The sequence below is a fragment of the Colletotrichum aenigma genome (genome assembly GCF_013390185.1).
Source record: "Colletotrichum aenigma strain Cg56 chromosome Unknown KSG_Cg56_contig01, whole genome shotgun sequence".
Taxonomy (NCBI): Eukaryota; Fungi; Ascomycota; class Sordariomycetes; order Glomerellales; family Glomerellaceae; genus Colletotrichum; species Colletotrichum aenigma.
Window position 1 is genome coordinate 7,376,782 of NW_023500907.1, and position 18,259 is coordinate 7,395,040.

At 51.3% G+C, this 18,259-nt stretch overlaps 6 protein-coding genes across 6 annotated transcripts; 4 read left to right on the forward strand and 2 right to left on the reverse strand.

Moving 5' to 3' along the window:
* Nucleotides 1–1,238: 1,238 nt before the first annotated feature.
* Nucleotides 1,239–1,508, forward strand: CGCA056_v001946 (uncharacterized protein; the record flags this gene model as incomplete). Its single annotated transcript, XM_037317205.1, has 2 exons — nt 1,239–1,302; nt 1,378–1,508. The coding sequence occupies 2 exons, from the start codon at nt 1,239–1,241 to the stop codon at nt 1,506–1,508; spliced, it is 195 nt and encodes a 64-aa protein (XP_037185339.1).
* Nucleotides 1,509–8,149: 6,641 nt separating this feature from the next.
* On the forward strand, nt 8,150–8,959 carry CGCA056_v001947 (uncharacterized protein; the record flags this gene model as incomplete). Its single annotated transcript, XM_037317206.1, has 1 exon — nt 8,150–8,959. The coding sequence occupies one exon, from the start codon at nt 8,150–8,152 to the stop codon at nt 8,957–8,959; it is 810 nt and encodes a 269-aa protein (XP_037185338.1).
* A 333-nt stretch (nt 8,960–9,292) lies between these two features.
* On the forward strand, nt 9,293–10,081 carry CGCA056_v001948 (uncharacterized protein; the record flags this gene model as incomplete). The annotated part of the gene is made up of 3 exons (XM_037317207.1): nt 9,293–9,488; nt 9,555–9,895; nt 9,971–10,081. 3 exons carry the CDS (start codon nt 9,293–9,295, stop codon nt 10,079–10,081), a joined length of 648 nt encoding a protein of 215 aa, XP_037185193.1.
* Nucleotides 10,082–10,525: 444 nt separating this feature from the next.
* On the reverse strand, nt 10,526–12,751 carry AO-I-6 (Copper amine oxidase 1; the record flags this gene model as incomplete). Its single annotated transcript, XM_037317208.1, has 4 exons — nt 10,526–11,775; nt 11,831–12,196; nt 12,252–12,459; nt 12,521–12,751. 4 exons carry the CDS (start codon nt 12,749–12,751, stop codon nt 10,526–10,528), a joined length of 2,055 nt encoding a protein of 684 aa, XP_037185192.1.
* A 407-nt stretch (nt 12,752–13,158) lies between these two features.
* acr-2-2 (Acriflavine sensitivity control protein acr-2) lies at nt 13,159–14,696 on the reverse strand (the record flags this gene model as incomplete). The annotated part of the gene is made up of 4 exons (XM_037317209.1): nt 13,159–13,843; nt 13,899–14,110; nt 14,402–14,430; nt 14,489–14,696. 4 exons carry the CDS (start codon nt 14,694–14,696, stop codon nt 13,159–13,161), a joined length of 1,134 nt encoding a protein of 377 aa, XP_037185551.1.
* Nucleotides 14,697–15,441: 745 nt separating this feature from the next.
* Nucleotides 15,442–18,039, forward strand: dur3-1-2 (putative urea active transporter 1; the record flags this gene model as incomplete). The annotated part of the gene is made up of 11 exons (XM_037317210.1): nt 15,442–15,547; nt 15,615–15,678; nt 15,746–15,821; nt 15,868–16,054; nt 16,116–16,215; nt 16,284–16,367; nt 16,431–16,668; nt 16,719–16,889; nt 16,946–17,264; nt 17,326–17,825; nt 17,902–18,039. The coding sequence occupies 11 exons, from the start codon at nt 15,442–15,444 to the stop codon at nt 18,037–18,039; spliced, it is 1,983 nt and encodes a 660-aa protein (XP_037185553.1).
* Nucleotides 18,040–18,259: the final 220 nt, after the last annotated feature.

An 18,259-nucleotide genomic window follows, 5' to 3' on the forward strand; every position in this document is an offset into this window, starting at 1 on the left:
GCCTGGTGCCTCCGACGCGCTGAGGGTAGACCCTCGGTCGTCTCTGTACTTTCATTTTTTTTTGTATCGCCGACACCTCATGGCTTTCTCTAAACAGGCGGCTTCTCAGATGACGATATCTTCTTACGTTTGACACCCTCGTTCCTCTACATATCGCTTCCGGTTTATTCAACGCGGTGGCTTTCTTCCCCATCATTATGTCGGCCTATGAATCGGCCTTATCTCGTCAGTCCTGGAGTTGAGGCTGCGGTGATGTCAAGCTACCTCCACACTGCGTGCTTTGTTGTCTCCGTCCAGCTGCAACTTTCCCCACTCGTTGTCGCCTCCCCGGGCCCAACCATAGTTAGGGCAGGAACTAGGCGCCGGAAGGGCAGAGGATTGACGATGCTGATTTTGGTCATCGTGGGCTGGGTCTATCTCCGGTGGGATTTGAAGCAGATGTGGTGTGTATCACCGCTCTCCTCGCCGGGCGCCTACCAGTCTCCGCGTCGTTCCGCGAAGATGCCTAGTACTGTAAGCCACTTCCTCCTATCATGTCACACTCAGGCTAATTCGTCTCAGGCATAATGCAGCCGACGAGCAAGTCGTCTCATCACATGCTACGCCCGCCAACCCTTGTAAATACGTCCCATCTTGCCGTTCTTGGGAAGTTCTCTGACTCGATTTTCTCGCAGGAACGAGCTGCGGCGGTCTGATGAGCACCCACTAGTACGTTCACAGGCAGCGGTGGGTCGTCAAGCTCCCGTACGTCGCCTCAGACTTCGCATTCGCCTGACTTTGCGCGGCAGCGGCCCACTCCCCAAAGATGGGGGTTCTGAGCACGAGCTGAACAGTGGAATGATGGCCTCGGGAGACAAGCACGGTCATATGCCGTCTCATTGATGCGAAGGTCCATGCCATCTTCCTGGGCTCTGTCGGCGATAGAAGGCGGGAACGATTTCCGTCGGTTCGTCGCCGAACGGGAATTGAGAGACATGTAGTCTCTCAATGCTGATGACAGCATGGTTGTGTCTTTGGCGGTGGTCTTATTGCCCATCGAGTACAATGGGCCTCGGCGCGGAACCACATGCCGACACCATTACACTGGGTCGGCGTTACATGGATCACTTTGTACCGCCTGGTGCAACAGGTCGTCAACTTGATGAACGAGGTTGCGCAGATAGGTCGCGGGCACTCTTGGGTCATCCAGACAATGCTTCAGAGATCGTTCCGTTACACCACCCAAGACATCGACAGACATGCAGACATCCACAAACCTGCATGTAGTTTCTGGTGGGCGGATAACAATTTCCCCTTCTGCGTGTGAGTATGCTTGAGATAGCCCAGACTTTCCCGTATCTAGAAAGAAAGCCTCGCTGACATTTGGATTGCTCATAGACTGTCCTGTGGCGCCCTTTGCCTCGGGTACTCCATCCCGTTACATGATTAGGGAGCACATCAGAGAGCTCAAAGATCCCCACGCGATGGCTTGTGTGGGCGGCTTCGTGTACCTGATGAGCAGGGATTGATTGACTTCGGGCCTTTCGATGCGGCTGAGTGGCCATGAATCCCAACACATCGGCGCCAGGACACGATTGCTTTGCGATAGGAGCTGTGTTTGCCTGGTCGAGGGTTGTGTCTGTTTGACGTTCTTTCTTAGCCAGTGGAAGACTGCCGGCTGAGAAGGCAGATGACGCGAGGACGGGCCCCTCTGCGGTTGGCGACGACTAGATCATCTCGATGGAGAGCATCAGTTAACTCCTCTGCCCAAAGAGATGAGGAGCATTCATTCCCAGCATCTTCGCGGCTGGTCTCGTCTCTTCACAGCGTTCAGCTGCGGCTCAAGGACTTCGCTCTCGTTGGCGCGGAGGATCAGGTATCGAAGTGGCCTCTCGTCGCACACACTCAGACTGGTATCTCGTGCGGTCTGGATGCCACATTACGAGTCTTCAACATCCTGGAAAGACTGGACCCTCCGAAGGTTCCTGTTGCGTAAAGTGCGACGGCAGCTCCTTCGATGTCGACTACGCCAGCACCTTTTTGATGCAAAAGGTGTCAGGCGCAGAATACGACAACGGAGACAGCGCCGCCGTTTCGAGACTGGAATGCTGCGCAAGCCGCCTAGGTGCGAGATCTGGGCTAACTGCCCGTCGTCCCGCCGCGTCGGGATGAAGACGTGGGAGATGTCCCGGGAACCATCGCGACTGCAACACAGACGCCGAATACAAGTCCTGGATGGCGACGGAAACACGGACGTAGTTCCTTTGGGCTTGGAAGATGATGGATCTCACATCCTCCAAGCCCGGTTTTCTTCCTGCTGTTGGCTTTAGCGATGGCAACCCTTGTCTCCTTCATTTTAGACCTCCGAAGTCGGCCGAGAACTGGTACCTCCCTTGCCTGATCTGATAGAGGTCATTTAGAGGGCGCAAGTCACGGAAGGTGTCACAAGCATCATTCCAGGCACCGCAGTCTCACGCAAGGCGGATGGCAACAAATGTCTCCTCATCTGCGCTTCGGTATTTGGCCCTGGCGGGCAAGCGTTTGGTTCCGAACGAGAGTCTGACGGCACGTGGAATGGTCACACACTGAGTGCGAACGGCGCCTCTTGCGTTTTGCGGAATATTCGTTTGCTGCGATTCTATAATCCTCATGCACGAGCAAAAGCAAAGCTTGCGACGTGGGTTCTGGGGCGGCTCTGGCCCTGATGCAGATCCAGCGCCAATTCCGGCGGTAGTTGTAGCTCGCGGAGCACTTCCACTTCCATGATGATCGAGCAGATTATCTTGAGGTTGCCGCGAGCCCCCAAGTCTGTCACACTGCTGTCGCTTTGCGTCCAACAGTCAGAGAGCTCGAGACGAGCAGAAGCCGAAACAACCCACTCTACCACCAGTACCACCTCTCGTTGCGGTTCTTCATCATCATTCTGTTATGCTATCCGTCAAGCTCGATAGGTCGACCAAAAGCTCTTTGCCACCTCTTCGGATTACTTTGGCGCCATCGTTCCCATGTTATAACATCGAGCTCTGGCGCCTCAGCTATCGCCAGTCGACACAACGAAGACTAGCCGGCCCACCAGAAATATCGCCCACTTCATCGTCAACTACTATCAACGAGTCTTTAGCAGGAACTAATTCACCACATCAATGTCTCGCTGCTGCTTATACTCGCGCAGGCGCAGCCATGATGCCCTATTGCTCACGAATGGCTAGCCTAGGTACTGGATATCGTACCACAACCGGCATGACCAGCAGACCAGCATGGACAACCGGAACATAGAGGTCGTCAAGACTCTCTGCAAATGGCCTGGGCTGCTCAAAGTGCGGAGCTCTTGCTTTGCTCTTGGTTGCCCCCGCCATTACCGACTTGCTCATCAAGACCGCCTCTTTCTCGAAGACAAGGGTCAAGTATGAAGGTTGTCGCAGGCACCAGCCAACCAATATTTCAACTCGTTGTGGTTGACCTTGGTACCACCTTCATTCGCGACTTTTCGTTTGGTAAGGAAGATATTGTCGCCCAGATTGTACCCGGACAGGCTCGGACTTTTCGCCCTGTCGTGCAGATTGAGAAGTGAAGATGGAAGGCGAAGAGGACTCGAGAAGACAACAACAAAAACACCAAATACCACGGATTCCCAGAGAACTCCAACGCGCTTGTGGATATTATGTGCTGCCAGCAGGCAGCCTTGCTAGATCGCCCCGGGCCCTCGAAGTTCATAAGATGAATTCGCCTTAGTGGGCAACAAGCAAGATGGGAATCATCATCGCTCATCACCAGAGCACTATGCAGCGGGGCAGCCCAGACATTCCTGTCGTTCGCTCAAGCTACCATCTGTGTGTCTCGTCGTCAGTCTCTCAGGATGGTTGTATCATTGGTTTCGGCACGTAGCCGCGGCTGCGATCCAGTGTACAGCGAAGAGATTCTGATTTCGCCGTGTGCTACCACATATGAGGGCCTACCGCCCTGTTGCCGCCTCGACAGTTCGGCCTCGACAGTTCAATCTCGATGCAACCGTCGAGCCCCGTTCGCACTGGCGGGCATGTTCTTGTAGGCGAGGCGTATCGCAATACGCGTGCGAATTGCGGAGCGTATTCGACGCGGCCATCGATTTCGGCGACAAGGCAATTGAGTACAGCCAGAGGCAGCAGGTGAAGCTGAAGTGGTGGCAAGTTGGGTAGATCGGCAGCGATAAGAAAGGTGGTGCTGGCCGCGACGTTGAGGCTGTGAAGTTGAAGTCGCTCGCATGGACGTAGGAGGTCATGTCACCGAGTTCTCTTCCTCTCCCTCAGCAGACCATCTCTCGCAATACCTTAGGAGGCCCTGCAGACCATACTCCACCAGCCGGTCAGCAGAAAGTCCGGACCCAGAGCCTTACGCAAGACTGTGACGCATCGGCGGAATAGCTTCTGGTGCTGCTACGTCAGTTGCGCAAGTACGCCGCAAGACCATATGCGGTACAAGAGGTGGAACACATGCCTCGATGGGGCTGAGAAGATGTTCATTGTGGCGGCAACTGCTGGTGGCAATGCACTTGGGGGTATCCACTTCAACAAGGAGCTGATGACCCTCGTTCTGAACAAGGTCAGCTGGGCAGACCCAGATCCAGGCCTTACAACCGAAATTTACGACCTAGCACTGGTAGCTTTTGAGTTCATACTCCTGCTCTGCTGGTATATATGGCATCAACACCGAAAGGCTTTGGTCTACGCGCTATATTTCAGGATTTGGAACCGTCTAGAGAACCGTGCCTCGAATCGCGATTTAACATTTGTGGCTTTGCGTACTTACGGTACTTCTGACAGCCATGGTCAGAGCAAGGCGTTCAACAAGCTAGGCATCGCCAAGGTCTTTGAGTGGAAAGAGCCCGAAAGGAACATCACCCATCAGAAGGGCCCGAAGCTTGACGTGATGAACGGGAAATTCAAATACGATCTCGGCCCCGCGAATGTCTGTCCGATCTCGTAGGTGCCAGGCAACGTCATCCACATCCCGGAAGTTGAGCAGGACACGTGAGAAAACGCAGCTTTGCATAATGGTCTCCTCGCCATCACATCCGGAAGTCGAGAGCTCTATTGAGTTCGGCTTCGTGAAGAATATTCATTTACTCTTTCAGCACAAGCCCCGGGCCCTAATCAGCAGCAGTTCACTGCTTACCGGTTATGATGAGTGGGCCACCTTCTTACCCGATAATACGGGGGGATGAGAAGGCGAAGATCAACGCAGCTCAGTTATACATTGAAGCCCCGATGCGGCGATTCGAAATTGAGCCGAGTCAGCAAGTCAGACAAGCGTCAGCGATAAGCTGAAGTGTTTGACTCTCACACTTGGGATATGTTCGCTGCAATCAAACAGGTGACCGCGGCAACAAGTATGTCGATTGCTGCCCGTCGCTTCCCGCGTCAGCTTGCTTGGATTACTGGAATTCCCGTTCGAGCGAACATCAACACGAATGGATGCAAAATAATCGCGTTCAACCTGTTGCTGCGCTCAGCATGTCAGTCTCCACCATTTCAGGCCCCGAGAAGGTCTTTGAGATCACGATGAAGCAGGCAATGAGCACCTACAAAAATGCCGCTGAACAAGAGACTCCTAGCTAACAGACAGCTCTTCCCTTCGAAGGTTCAAGTTGGGGAGGCGAAGGCCCACCTGCTGAAGGGCGGTGACAAGGCGGTCCATCACGCCAATTCCACATTGGCACAGACCCTAATCAGATTTACACTGAAGACTTGACGCCTTTGAAGAAGACTCAGGCCCGCTCACCTTTCGGTGTGGAGTACGACCTTCCACTCGATGCCGAGCCCGCTGACAACCTCTCCATGCTGTACTCTTTTCTCCCTGCCTATCGCCAGTCATGGTTTTCTGTGTTTCCCGGCGAGATATATCGTCCGGATGTGGAGAGCGCGCCGGGTACCCAAATATTTGCTCGCAGGAGAGAGGGTGGTACGAACGCAACCATGCCAGATCCCTCTTCGCCGTTGTACGGATAATGATTCGCATCTTATTCCTCTCTCCAACCCCTAACGGATGAGTGCGTACTCAGCGTTTTCCTGCGTCTTGCCAATCCATTGGATCTATAAAAGAAGGATGTATTGCAGTGTCGGTCGCTTTCGCCGCCTCCACAGCGAAAACTTCGTTACCCGCACATCACCAGCAGTAACAATATGATTATTTGCTGCCGACGTTATGGCCTATCCAGCTAGCTGGTCCTGTCAGACTAACAGTTGGATCTATGAAGGAAGCACTCATCGACTCAGGGACCATCAATTGGTTCGCAATACTTCTCAGACGCCTGTTACTGATGTCTAGTATTACATCTGGCCCCATGGGGCTGGTTCTTTCACTGAACCTGCCTCGACACCCTTCAGTATTTGCAGTAGCTACATGGTGCATACCACCGCAGGCCCTGACCCGTCTCGATGAACATCTGTCCGCCGGACAACACCAACAAAAGTAATCTGGTAAAGGAGCATCAAAGCCAAGTTGCGCCGACCATTTCTACTTACTTCCGACTCCATCAAGACCCTGCAATTCAAAGATGGATAGGCAACTATTACCCCTGCACCACCCTTGTCCGCCGCTTTCGCAAAGGCGAGACTTTGATTGAGCCTGTGCGATGGTCTCAAGCAAATTTACCAAGGACCTGGATCTGAGCGAGCCAAAAACGCTCGAGTTCTTGTAGATCCTGGTTGATGGATACGTGCGACAGCTGCACGCGGGTGTGGAGGAACAACATCTTCACCCGGACAACATTGTCATCGCCACGCGAAAGGGAGGGGGCTCGCCCCGAGAAGCCCTCACTTGCTACCACGATACCGAAAAGCTTAGCATGATAGAGGCAGTGGCTAGGATAGAGGAGCTCAGGAAAGAGAGCTGTCTGAATGTCCAAATCGATCCTGACTTTAGTTTCTACGAAGACGAGGGTCGCCTTGAGTCCCAGGGATTCTTCTGTTGCCTAGGTGATGGCAGATGAGAAGACCAACTCCCGCATGTTCTCAACCGTACGGTTGACCAATTTTGCAGCACAAATCAGAGGCGCACTGTCTCATCAGCATGGCTGCGGCCACAAGGGTTGAAGCTGTCAAGGATGATAGGATGACCACGACGCCCGACAAGGTCTTCGAGCATCAGCTATGAAGATTGGCATCCACAACGCCGGATTTCCACCGTCATATACGCTCCAACTCAGTACCTATTACCAGCCCCACCTTTTCGTTCCTCGACCGGGCCATCAGCAATCAATCCATTTTCTCTTCTCTACCTTTCACCCTTGCTTCGCCCAACGTAAAAGCCGTTGGGGTTCAGAAGTTTCTCTGCACTACATGTTACAAGCTACAATCCAAATAGATATCACACGATAACATCGTTGGTCTTTGCCCTGATTTTTCCTAGACGTAAGGTGATCCCACCGGAACCCGAAAGGTATGTCAAGACTGGCGTAAGCAACGAATGGATCCTTTAGGTCTTACTGCCATTCCGAGAACGCCCGTGGATTTCAATCGGACCAAAGCTGACTAAAACAAGCGATTCGACAGTTTGGTCAGCAGGCACATGTATTTAAAATACTCATCGGCCCGTCCGTCGAATTGCTTAGATAGCTTTCCATTGCCCTGCTCCTGCAAAAGACCCCACATTTGTCCGCATGTCACTCCGCAAGCCGTCCTGCTCGTGCTGTGTCGCCGCCAAGAGGCGCTGCGACCGGGGCTTCCCCCAATGCCAACGGTGTTCGAAGCAGTCAATCGCTTGTCATTATCCTTACCCACCTATATCCGTCTTGAATCCTCAGAACGATTTCGGTAGATCGCGCGATGCTTTGCTGCGGTCGCCTCGGACGTCTGAAGGCCAACCAGACCAAGTTTCGTCTGTGGAGAGGACGCAGCAAGATGTCCGGCAAGGGGGCGAGGATGCCCGCGACGATAGCAGGTCTTCAGCTCCCGAATCAATCTTTCATGGCCACGACGCGGATTGGCTTGCAGAATTTACGGAAGTTACGGAGGCTTTACTTCCAGATCACCATGTTTTGCCCGAGCAGTATCGTGAAAGCCCTGCAGCAACTCCACGCCCGGTCTCTCGCAGAAGGAGATCAAAGAAAGAGCACATGAGACTGGAAAATGCCAAGCGTACCAACGGCCAAAATACGCCCAGTCCTAGCCCATCCGGCGCTCTCTCAGGAGCCATGCTTGGGCCCTGGAGTAGATTCGAGGAAGTAGACACATGGAAATATTGTGCCAACGAGATGCTCTCGTACATCTCGCTCTACGCGAAGACTGGGTCCACGCCTATGATGGTAGCAACACAACAAATCTCTCCTCGTCTTGATCCAGTGCTTGGAAAAGTTCTAGGTGTCTGTGCTGCCCATGAGACTCTCTCAGAATCCCATGGACATCTCGTTGACCAGCTGATGGACCGCGAACTTCAAGATCTGGTAAACACGTCTACCCTAGCTTCCGACTACGATATGACTGGACAGAGGCGTGATTTGTGCTCCATCATGAGGGAGAAGGTCGCCAGACTTCAAGCTCTTATCATGTATCAAATTATGCAACGTTTCAGCAACAAGACAGAAGACGCCCAGAAGGCTATGACCCAAGAAGCATTGTTTGTTTCTTGGACCAGAGAGCTTGAGCTGCAGGTACAGCTACTCCAGCAACTACAGTCATCCTCCGGCATGTACGACATGGCGAGTGCTTATTATACAGACCATACGGAACTACTCGAAGCAACCTATCGGACGATCATCATGTCTTATGAAGTTCGCGCTGTATACTGGGTTCTCAACCACAAGATTTGTCCTGTCTGGCAAGATCTTTTTGCGATAGTAGTCCCGAAAAGCCTATCTGGGCGAGACAAGTTACTCTACCCCGAGTATGTGGTCGAATGGGAGAAGGGCTTGATTCCAGTAGTCAGTAAGGATGATGAGAGGCTCCAAAACTTGATCGTGGCTGCGTGCAAGGGCGTCGACGCTGTGAGACGTGCAGAAGCTTGAGTGGCAAAGGATTCAACTACATAGGAAATCCCAACTCTACCAAGCACGAAGCTCGTCCTTCCGGATTGAAGTAACGTCTGCAGCAAATGGCAGTAAGATCGCCGCGGTCTTCCGAGCTGTACATGACCCACTTTGCTCCGCAGTCCCACTGCAGTCCGCACCCGTCTTATGTCGGAGTCACGGGGCCGTGTCGGCGAACCACGATAATTCCAATGCACTTGATGGTTATAAAAGGCGTTTTTGGATGCTGTTTTGAGCTAAAACTATCACCTCTTCACTCAGTTCAGCTCAAGCACATTCTATTCCAAGACTTCCCTTCTTACATCGGATACCATGGCGATCACAGAGCTCGTTTTCCTGCCCCTCAAAGATGATGAGGACCTGAAGGCTCGGTTTTATGAAGAACTCCCCGGCCTGATGCAGCCCAACTTTGACGTCCCTGGAGGCCCGCATGCGGCAGCAGTGGCTCGAATCCTCGAAAGCAACCCCGAGGATGCTGATGACCAGCGCGGTTATGTGGGTGTGATTAGTATGCTTGGCTCCATGGCATGTCGCTATTATAAACATAGTTGCTGACTGACTTTTATCTTGCTAGGCTGGGACAGGCTTGACACGATCAAGGCTTTTCTCGCCACTCCGAACTTTGCTACCTTCAAGTCATCGTTGCTTAAGTTCGTGGAAGCACCCCCGGTCCTTCAATTTTTCGAAGAGACCGTCGGAGCCACACCCAGAGAGACGTTACAGAACAGCACTCATCTGTTCGTCATCAAGGCTACTGGTGCTGAAGCTGAAGTGGAAAATTCCAAAATAAAGTGGGACAAGCTCGTGGCAGCTTTCCAAGGCATCGAAGGCAAAGAGACCCTATCTCATTGCGGTGATGGGAGGGAAGTCCATGAAGGCCATTTCGCTGGTTTCAGTGGATGGAAGTCAATCACAGTACGTTATGACTTTGAAAGAACAGTCCCCAGATACGATTTCATGGTAGTTATGGCAACTGATCTGACTGGGTAGGCTCTCAACGACGCACTTCGAGATGTTCAGGTCCAGGAGCATCTCAAGGACCTGCGAAACTCTGGCGCACAGGTTTCCACCTTCATTCTGGAACTCAAGCAAATCATTTGATTTCCGATGTGTCTAGGTCGACGAGTCATCGACAACCTGCAGGCGAATCTTGATTTGCTGAATGTTTAGTCGGGGGCTTGCTGTTAGTTATGGATGTAGCATCGACCTTTGGAAGGCTATGCCAATAGAAATGGAGAGAATTCCACTCAGTCTATTCACCTAATATCTTTTCTGCTGCCTCTTCCGGGTCAATCACAGCTGCCTGCTTTTATACTCAGCGTTCGGTTGTTCCCAGCTGTAAAGGCTTTCGCCTTTCCCGTGTTCCAGCAAATGGGCTCTCAGAAAAGGATTTAAGGGACAATGCATGCTGAGCACAGCTATTTTCAAGTTTTATATAACACAGTATTATTGATATTCCGGCATGTATATGAGATTGTTCGCCTGTCCTACTCGGCGAAGAGACCAACCAAGTCACCAATGCACAAGGGCGAGGAAGAACACAACTCAAAGCTTGGATGAGGGGCTCAGGGCATTGCAGCAGCTTGCACCACTTGCGCTGCCGCTACCTTTCTCCGACTCAACCAGGGTGCTCTGATTGAACTTCTGCTCGCTTGGCGGGACATCCAAAGCCGGGTTCTTATCAAAGAAGTTGACGGGCTTCAGGTGAACCTTGAGGATCTCAACAGGCATAACCGGAAAGTCTTCGATTCTTGGCACATGGTTGATGCCGAACTGAACCCATACGACGATGTCGGAGTTCGGAGTCAGAGTCTCGTTCCGCTCAGCCCAAGTTCTCACCCCTGTACCCCCGCGAGACTGATTGGTATACCAACCGCCAGCGTAAAGCTCACGGTCACGGTGAGTCGTGACATAGATGTTGTGGTCGGCAAATTCTGCTCGCTTGTGGTTATAGCTTTCAGAGTCGCCCATGAGCTTCTGGAACGGAGGAGCCATGATCTTGTAGGCAACAGGCTTGCCGTTGACTGGGTTGAGCGAGTTGGGGTTGGTGATCTTGAAAGTTCTGTTGGTGTCGACATCAAGGTCCAGGCCAGCCGTCTTCTCAACTGCCGTTTCAATGATCCCATAGCCAATGCCATGAGGGTTCCAGTCGGGATCTCTCGGCATTCGATGAGCCTCTTGATAGACGAGCTGGTTGGTGTGGCCATCGATCATGGGGTCTACTCGGAGAGAGAAGATGTGCTGGTGGTGGCCGGCAAGAACGCCTGGGTGGACGACAGTACCAAAAGGTATTCCAATCTTGTCCAAATCGTGGTCGATAGGTTGAGTCGACAGGATACCGGTAGCTCGTACTTCATATGTAACCTCACCAGCCTGGTTGAAGAGGAACATCAAGATGTACTCATAATTAGAGACAGTAATGATGGATTGAAGCACCAGTTCTCGCGACCTGACGACTGCAGCACGGCCAGTACGGTAGTTGGTGTGCTTCCAACCGATGCCGGCATCTTGCTCGTGAATGCAGATACAGTTTTCCTTCGCCTCCGGCCGACCCTTATCATCGGAGATGACTCCGCTGAGATACTGAATGCTTCCGAGGCAATCGCAGCCAAGCTGAAGATTATTGGCTGTAGCGCCGGCTCCAGCATCACCCAAGTCAAAGGCAGTTTTCTTGAAGAAGGGATGACGAGGGTCTGCATACGGAACATTCATGTCCGAGAGAGACAGTCTATAGAAGAGTGGCCGGCTATCGTATTTGACGTTATAAAGGACCATGCCTTCACGCTGGTTGAAGCCTGGTCAAGGTGTCAGTTGCCTCGTCGTGTCTTGGAGCCAAAAGCATCCGCTCACCGATGAAGAAAGTCCACTTCTGCCACTCGAGAACATGTCCAGTTTCACCAACACGGGTAACCTTGAAGCTGGGTCCCTCAGGTTGGCTTACATGCAGAGGCTTGAGGTCCTTGCGCAGGTCCTGGCTCTCTGGGATGTACTCGTTTGGAGGTTTGGGCTGGTATGGACTGACGGGCTTGATGGTATTGTCGGCGCCGGTGGGCATGACGTCGATGCGGATCAACTTGTACTCGGTGCACTCGATCACGGGCGAGATGGGAAGGGGAAATGCGTAGTGGTTTGAGTCGGCCTCAGAGGAGTTGTTCGGATCTCTCATGTAGAGAAATACCTGATACAGGCGCTGCTCGTCTCCAATACCGTCAGTTCCTGGGTGAGATTAGCCTTCCGATCTTTTCGCCTGCAAGTTCCGCCTCATATTTACCGTAGATCCAAGGGTCTGCGCAAACAACGGTGCCCTCGGGCAACTCGAGCTTTTTGATCTCAGCCAAGACGGCCGGGTCTTCAAGCGCGATCTTTTCGACCATCTGGGCTTCATCGTAGTCGACATTGCCATGAAGATTGGCACCGAGCTTCACGTTGCTTTCGACCTTTGCAGTGGTAAGGTTGACAATAGCTTCATGGAAGAGTTCCTGATTCAGTCAGTTCTGACATTCTCCGTATGAGAAATTGAAGCTCCGTTGTATCTCTTACTGTTTTGCGAATATAGTACGCAGCAAAGACGCGGCGATCGGGAGGTGACGGAGACAACCCCTTCTCTTGGGCCGTGAGATAAGGAACTAATTCTTGCTTCGCAGGCTCATTGAGAGTAATGGCCTTGAATTGCAGAGCGACGGAGGCCGGCCACGCAGCTTGAATTAACTTCGCAGCGTACTGGATTTCTGCACCCGTCAAAGGGCAAAGTGGATGAGGGATTGAAGACATGGCTGAGAGATGCGGGGGTTGAGATGATGACCAGAGATGAGACCAAGAAGGGTGATGTTGGATGGCGGCGATACGGTATTTATCGGCCCCATAGCATTATCGGGCTTTGTAGCTGGCCTCAAAAAGACCCGGAAAGCTTTCCCGGGTCGGCCCCAGCCTGCATCAAAGTCAGTCTCTTGCAGATTATCCACAATTCGGCGTTGGCACGAGCTTGGCGAAGACCCTCCATCCCGGCTTTTACATGTATGACCCGCACTTCCTTACATAGACAAGCGTGCTGCTGCAAGAAGAATAAATTTCTTTGACCCAATTTCGTCTATAGGAGGCAAAGATGTAGACATTAGGAAATAATATACTGAGTATCATTGAAGTCAAACGATAAGGCGTCGGTATTGTAATTCTTGAGTCTAGACGAATAGCCAGGTCTCCTCCAATTGCCAGACATATTTCAGCCAAGAGCTGCTAGATTCATCTCCAGCTTCTCGAGCCCAGATTCTCTCGAGAATATCAGCAGCATTCTTGACATTGTAACAACATGAAGACACCCAAATACGTTGAAACACTATGCGTGCCATTGTTCGGAGCTCGATATCTTGTGCCTCTGCGCCGAGGATGAAGGCCGGCCACACCAAGCTCTTGATATGGAAATCTTCGGCAGGAACAGCAAGGAGGTGGAGCATCGCAGGCCTCATTATTTCGACCACGTGGGGGTACGATAAGTAATGTTGGCCAGGAGGCGCGCCGATGATGTGTGATGCGTATACCTCAACACCCGCTTTGTAAGCATGGGCAAGATGAGAGCGAGACTCGTGGTACTGGATATCTGGAAAATCTTGAGCCCACGCCAATGGCGAGAAATTGAGCAAGGCTTGGATTAGATCTGATAAGGCTTGTCGTCTTTCCACGTTCATATGATGCAGCGAGCGCATGGAATTGATGCCAGATAAGACGTAGAGCAGCTCTGCAGGACAACCGACCCACGTTTGGTTTTCGGAATTCCGAAGGCTCTGGAGAAAGAACGGATCCAGTATGGGATATTGATTGGTAGGGGGGTTCAAAGCCGGTGCAAGAGTAGCCCCCAAGATCCCAAAGCTGCCTCGCTAATCAGTAACCGACAAGACAAGAGGAATAAGGAGGAAGAACATACGTCGTGCATGCCGTGTCAAAATATCTCAACCACGGCGCGGCTTCGTTATCCTCGCTAATGTCAGATAATCTCCGGCTCTGTACCATCTCTTGAGCACCCTGGAGATGGTGGTTCCAGCCATGGCTTCCGAATTCCACGACATCCATGCAAACGAAGAGAATAACTGCTGCTACGACTGCGTCACTGTTCCTTCTGGGATCATCCTGAACCTCCTGTTTAAGCCAATGCAAGGCATTTTGTTTGTGCAACAATGCCGTCTGTAGTGATTCTCGAAAGCTGGGTTGACCCATTTGCCAACTATGATCCTGCCAGAGATACCATGGCCCGGGATTCTCAGACTTATGCGATAAAAGGCTCCCGGACGGCATTTGCCCGTGGCTGATCACCATTCGATGGGTGCAGTGAAATGCAGAGATTGAAATGACAGCGTGTAAGAAGGCTCGGCTTTTCGATATCAAGGGCATCAAAGCCAAGAAAGGGTTGGTTGATGGTCGATCATAGACCACAGATTCTCTGGAAAGATCCAGATCGACTGGTGCATTGAATGGTGTGAGAAGGTAGGGCAAGGATACAGATTGAAAAGAACTCACAGTAACGAATGTACTTCCTGCATTCTGGGGACAGGTCTTGCATGTCCGGCTCTACGAGAGACCAAGGAATAGCCGAAGATGATGGGCCAGTCTCCGAACCTGACTCAATGAGCTCGCCTTCATCCGGCGACCGCCAAGACACCTCTGATAAACTTCCATCTACTGGATTGAAAGTGGCCTTGCCCATAAGCTTGCCCCTGCTAGCCATGCTATGAGTCCACACCAGCCTTTTTGGTCGCTCATACCCCTCACATCGGAGCTTCAGGGAGGAGCAGCGGAGGCACGCGGGCAAGCGTCTGTCACACTTGACCCGCTTTTGGCGGCAGGTGCGGCACGAGTTCGAAGCGAAGAATGCATCTTGCATGGCTTTCAAGACATGCTTGGCTCCCTACGCAGTGGGTGGCTGGCGGCCGGTCTGATGTTTACGGCTGATGTTCGTGGGAGGTCGTGGAGACGTGGGAAGTGAATTGTTAGGCGGGGCCCTTCTTAACACTTCTTAACACCGGGAGATCGGGACGGTGGCAGATTGTGCGATATACACTAAACCTATTTTGGCAGCCAAGACGCGATCCCTGTCAGTATCCCCAGATTTCCCCTTATCTCAACCCCTGACTCGACCCGCCGGCATCGGTGCCGGAAGAGATGCTTCATATGCTTGAAGGGCTTGCGCAAGCTGGTTGAATGTCTGGTTTATGTCTCGACGAAAGCTCTTCTGACGAGCTTTATGGCACCGATGTGCTAATATCTAAGATTCTCAAGCTTCAAGAAACCCTGACTGTTCTTCGATCACGTTATCAAACTCGAGTATGAGCAATGTATTCTGCCTACGAGTTATTGGCCGTGATAATTTGATAAATATGACACTTCCCGGTTGTCCGTGATTCTGAAAATGTTAAAGGCGTCCATCCTTTGATGCATGGCTTTTACGGCTTGTTACGCGTCAGATTTCCAAAATGATCCTCCATCACCGCGCAGTAGACGATTCTGTAATACCATCCCCACTTCCCCAGTCGGTTGGATATGGAGTTGTTGTGGCTTTGGGCCTCTTGTTTGCATTTGGTAAGTTTTTTCAACATATTTTAAATGGTGTTTCTCGAACTGAAACTGACGAGGCATAACCGACTAGGCATGATGGGTGTAACGGCTATCTTGAAAAAGACTCTACGCGAAGACAACTCCAAGGCTGAAACGTAATTTGATAACACGAATGTGAGACAAGTACATACCTAATAGTATTTTGCAGATTCATGGTTGCAGACCGAAGCGTGAGAACAGGTCTCGTCGCATCAGCGGTGGTTTCGGTCAGTTCCTCTACAGCGCTGCAAACCTAACAGTCAGTCAGAACAGAATGAACTGGGAATGAGCTAACAGACTTATAGTCATGGGTGTGGAGCACAGCTCTTTTGAGTTGTGTGCTTGTGACTTATAGCTACGGCATAATCGGTGCCTTTTGGTACGGTGGAGGTTGTTCGACAGTGATCGTGTTCTTCGGCTATCTTGGCGTTGTTTGCAAGAGTCGAATCCCAGAGGCACACACAGTTCTGGAGGTTATTCGTATTCGATACGGTACCTGATTTCCTGAAAACATTTTTCTTGTTACCAATTGAGTTACTGAATGTGTGTATAGGTACCGTTGCGCATCTGAGTTTTACTTTTCTCGCCATCGTGAACAACCTTCTCAACACCATCAACATGATACTTGGCGCTTCTGCTGCTATATCGTTTCTGTACGTACGTATCTTGCATAACATGATGTGATTTCTCATACATTCCGGTATGATCTAACAAAAGAAAGCACGGAAATTCACATCATGGCGTCAACATTCCTACTGCCTCTTGGAGTTGTCCTTTACACCCTTGTGGGTGGTATCAAAGCCACGTGAGTGATGACTCCATCAGGTTGGTAGTTGTAATCCCGGGCTTTTATTGCTGAATATTTTAGATTTCTCACCGATTACATCCATACTTTCACCATTCTCATCTTATGTTGCTGGCTCACAGCTAAAGTCATCACATGCGAAGCTATCGGGTCCATTGGGAGGCTGTATGACATGGTCCTTGCAGCTGAAGAGCAGCATTTTGTGGAAGGAAACTACAGAGGCTCTCTTCTCACATTGACTTCGCAACAGGGCATCTTTTTTGCCATCATCCTTCTGGTTTCTAATTTCGGGGCTGTCATTGTGAGTGTAATATGATTGCCCTTAAGATGTATGCTAAGAACAAATGGCAGATGGATACAGGATACTTCCTGAAGGCTTTCGCAGCTTCTCCAAAAGCCGTAGTTCCCGGTTATGTTCTTGGGGGAGTCTCTTATTTCAGCATACCGTGGTGTTTAGGAACTGTTGTTGGAATGGCGTCACTGGGACTCGAAGCCTTGCCCGTCTTCCCAACTTATCCAAGAGTAAGTCTTCAATATTGGAGCAATGGCAAGACCTTCCGGGGCTGATCATCTCCCAGCCTATGACGACCTCTGAGGTTACGAACGGACTAGCTTTGCCATATGTGGCCGTCGCTGTGGCAGGCAAAGGTGGCGCAGTTGCCGTACTCTTGATGACTTTCATGGCTGTGACATCCACATTCTCCGCCCAGATCCTTGCTGTATCCTCTATCTTAACCTTCGACATTTACCGAGTATACTTCAACAAAAAAGCAGGAAACAAGGAGGTAATTCGCTGGGGTCACCTTGGAGTGGTTCTGTTTGGCGTGGTATCTGCCGGGTTCACTGCAATGTTTCACTACATTGGGGCGGACATGGGCTGGACTCTGTACATGCTTGGTAAGTGTTTCAGCCCGTGACATATAGTCCTCAATGTGAAGTCCTGACTTGGATTCTACAGGCGTGCTTACATGTCCTGGTGTAATTCCAATGATATTCACCATCACTTGGCGGAAGCAAAGTACAATAGCTATAGTTACTTCAGCCTTCCTGGGCATGGCCACAGGTCTTGGGGTCTGGCTTGGTTCTGCCTATGCCTTTTCCGGAGAGGTGTCAATCTCATCAACCGGAGGCACGCTCGCTTGCATGTACGGCACGGTAGCATCGCTTTTCAGCCCGATGGTGTACAGCATATGTATTTCACTCATCAAGCCAGACAACTACGACTGGGATGACTTCAAGGAAGAGACGCTGGCCATTAACTCCGAAGACAGCCGCATACAGAACATCACGACTCAGCAGAGAAAATCTCCAGAAAGCACAAGCATTCCGATCTCGGACGGCAGGGTTCATAAACGATGGGCTAGATATGCCTTGTGGTGGGCGATTATTACATTTCTTGGTCACTGGGTGTTGTGGCCCTTGCCAATGTACGCCACGAAGTACATTTTCAGTAAAGAGGTGCGTATTGGGTACTTGTGGGAGATGAAGTGTTTCGCTGGGCATGAATTTCCACTGAATTTGTCTGTTTTTAAAGTTCTTCATAGCATGGGTCGTGATGTCTCTTATCTGGTTGTGGTGGACCTTACTCATGGTAGGAATCTACCCTATATGGGACGGCCGGCGGCAGATTGGTACGGTACTCACGGGTCTTTGGAACCTGAAAAGATTTTAGACAACGTCGGTTCATGTCGAAGCGCGGTTCTTGCTCTTCAATTTCTGCCCGCATCCGTGTCAGGGAGTTCCAGGCGAAGAGCGATTGACCCCGGCGTTGTCACAGCAGTCTTTGGAGTTCGAGGGCTGCAATACGGTTTACCTCGATAGACGTGCTCCGGTCTGAAGAACAAGTGAGGAATACCGGTTTATTATTGTCCCTCAAGTCATCGTAGTCATCA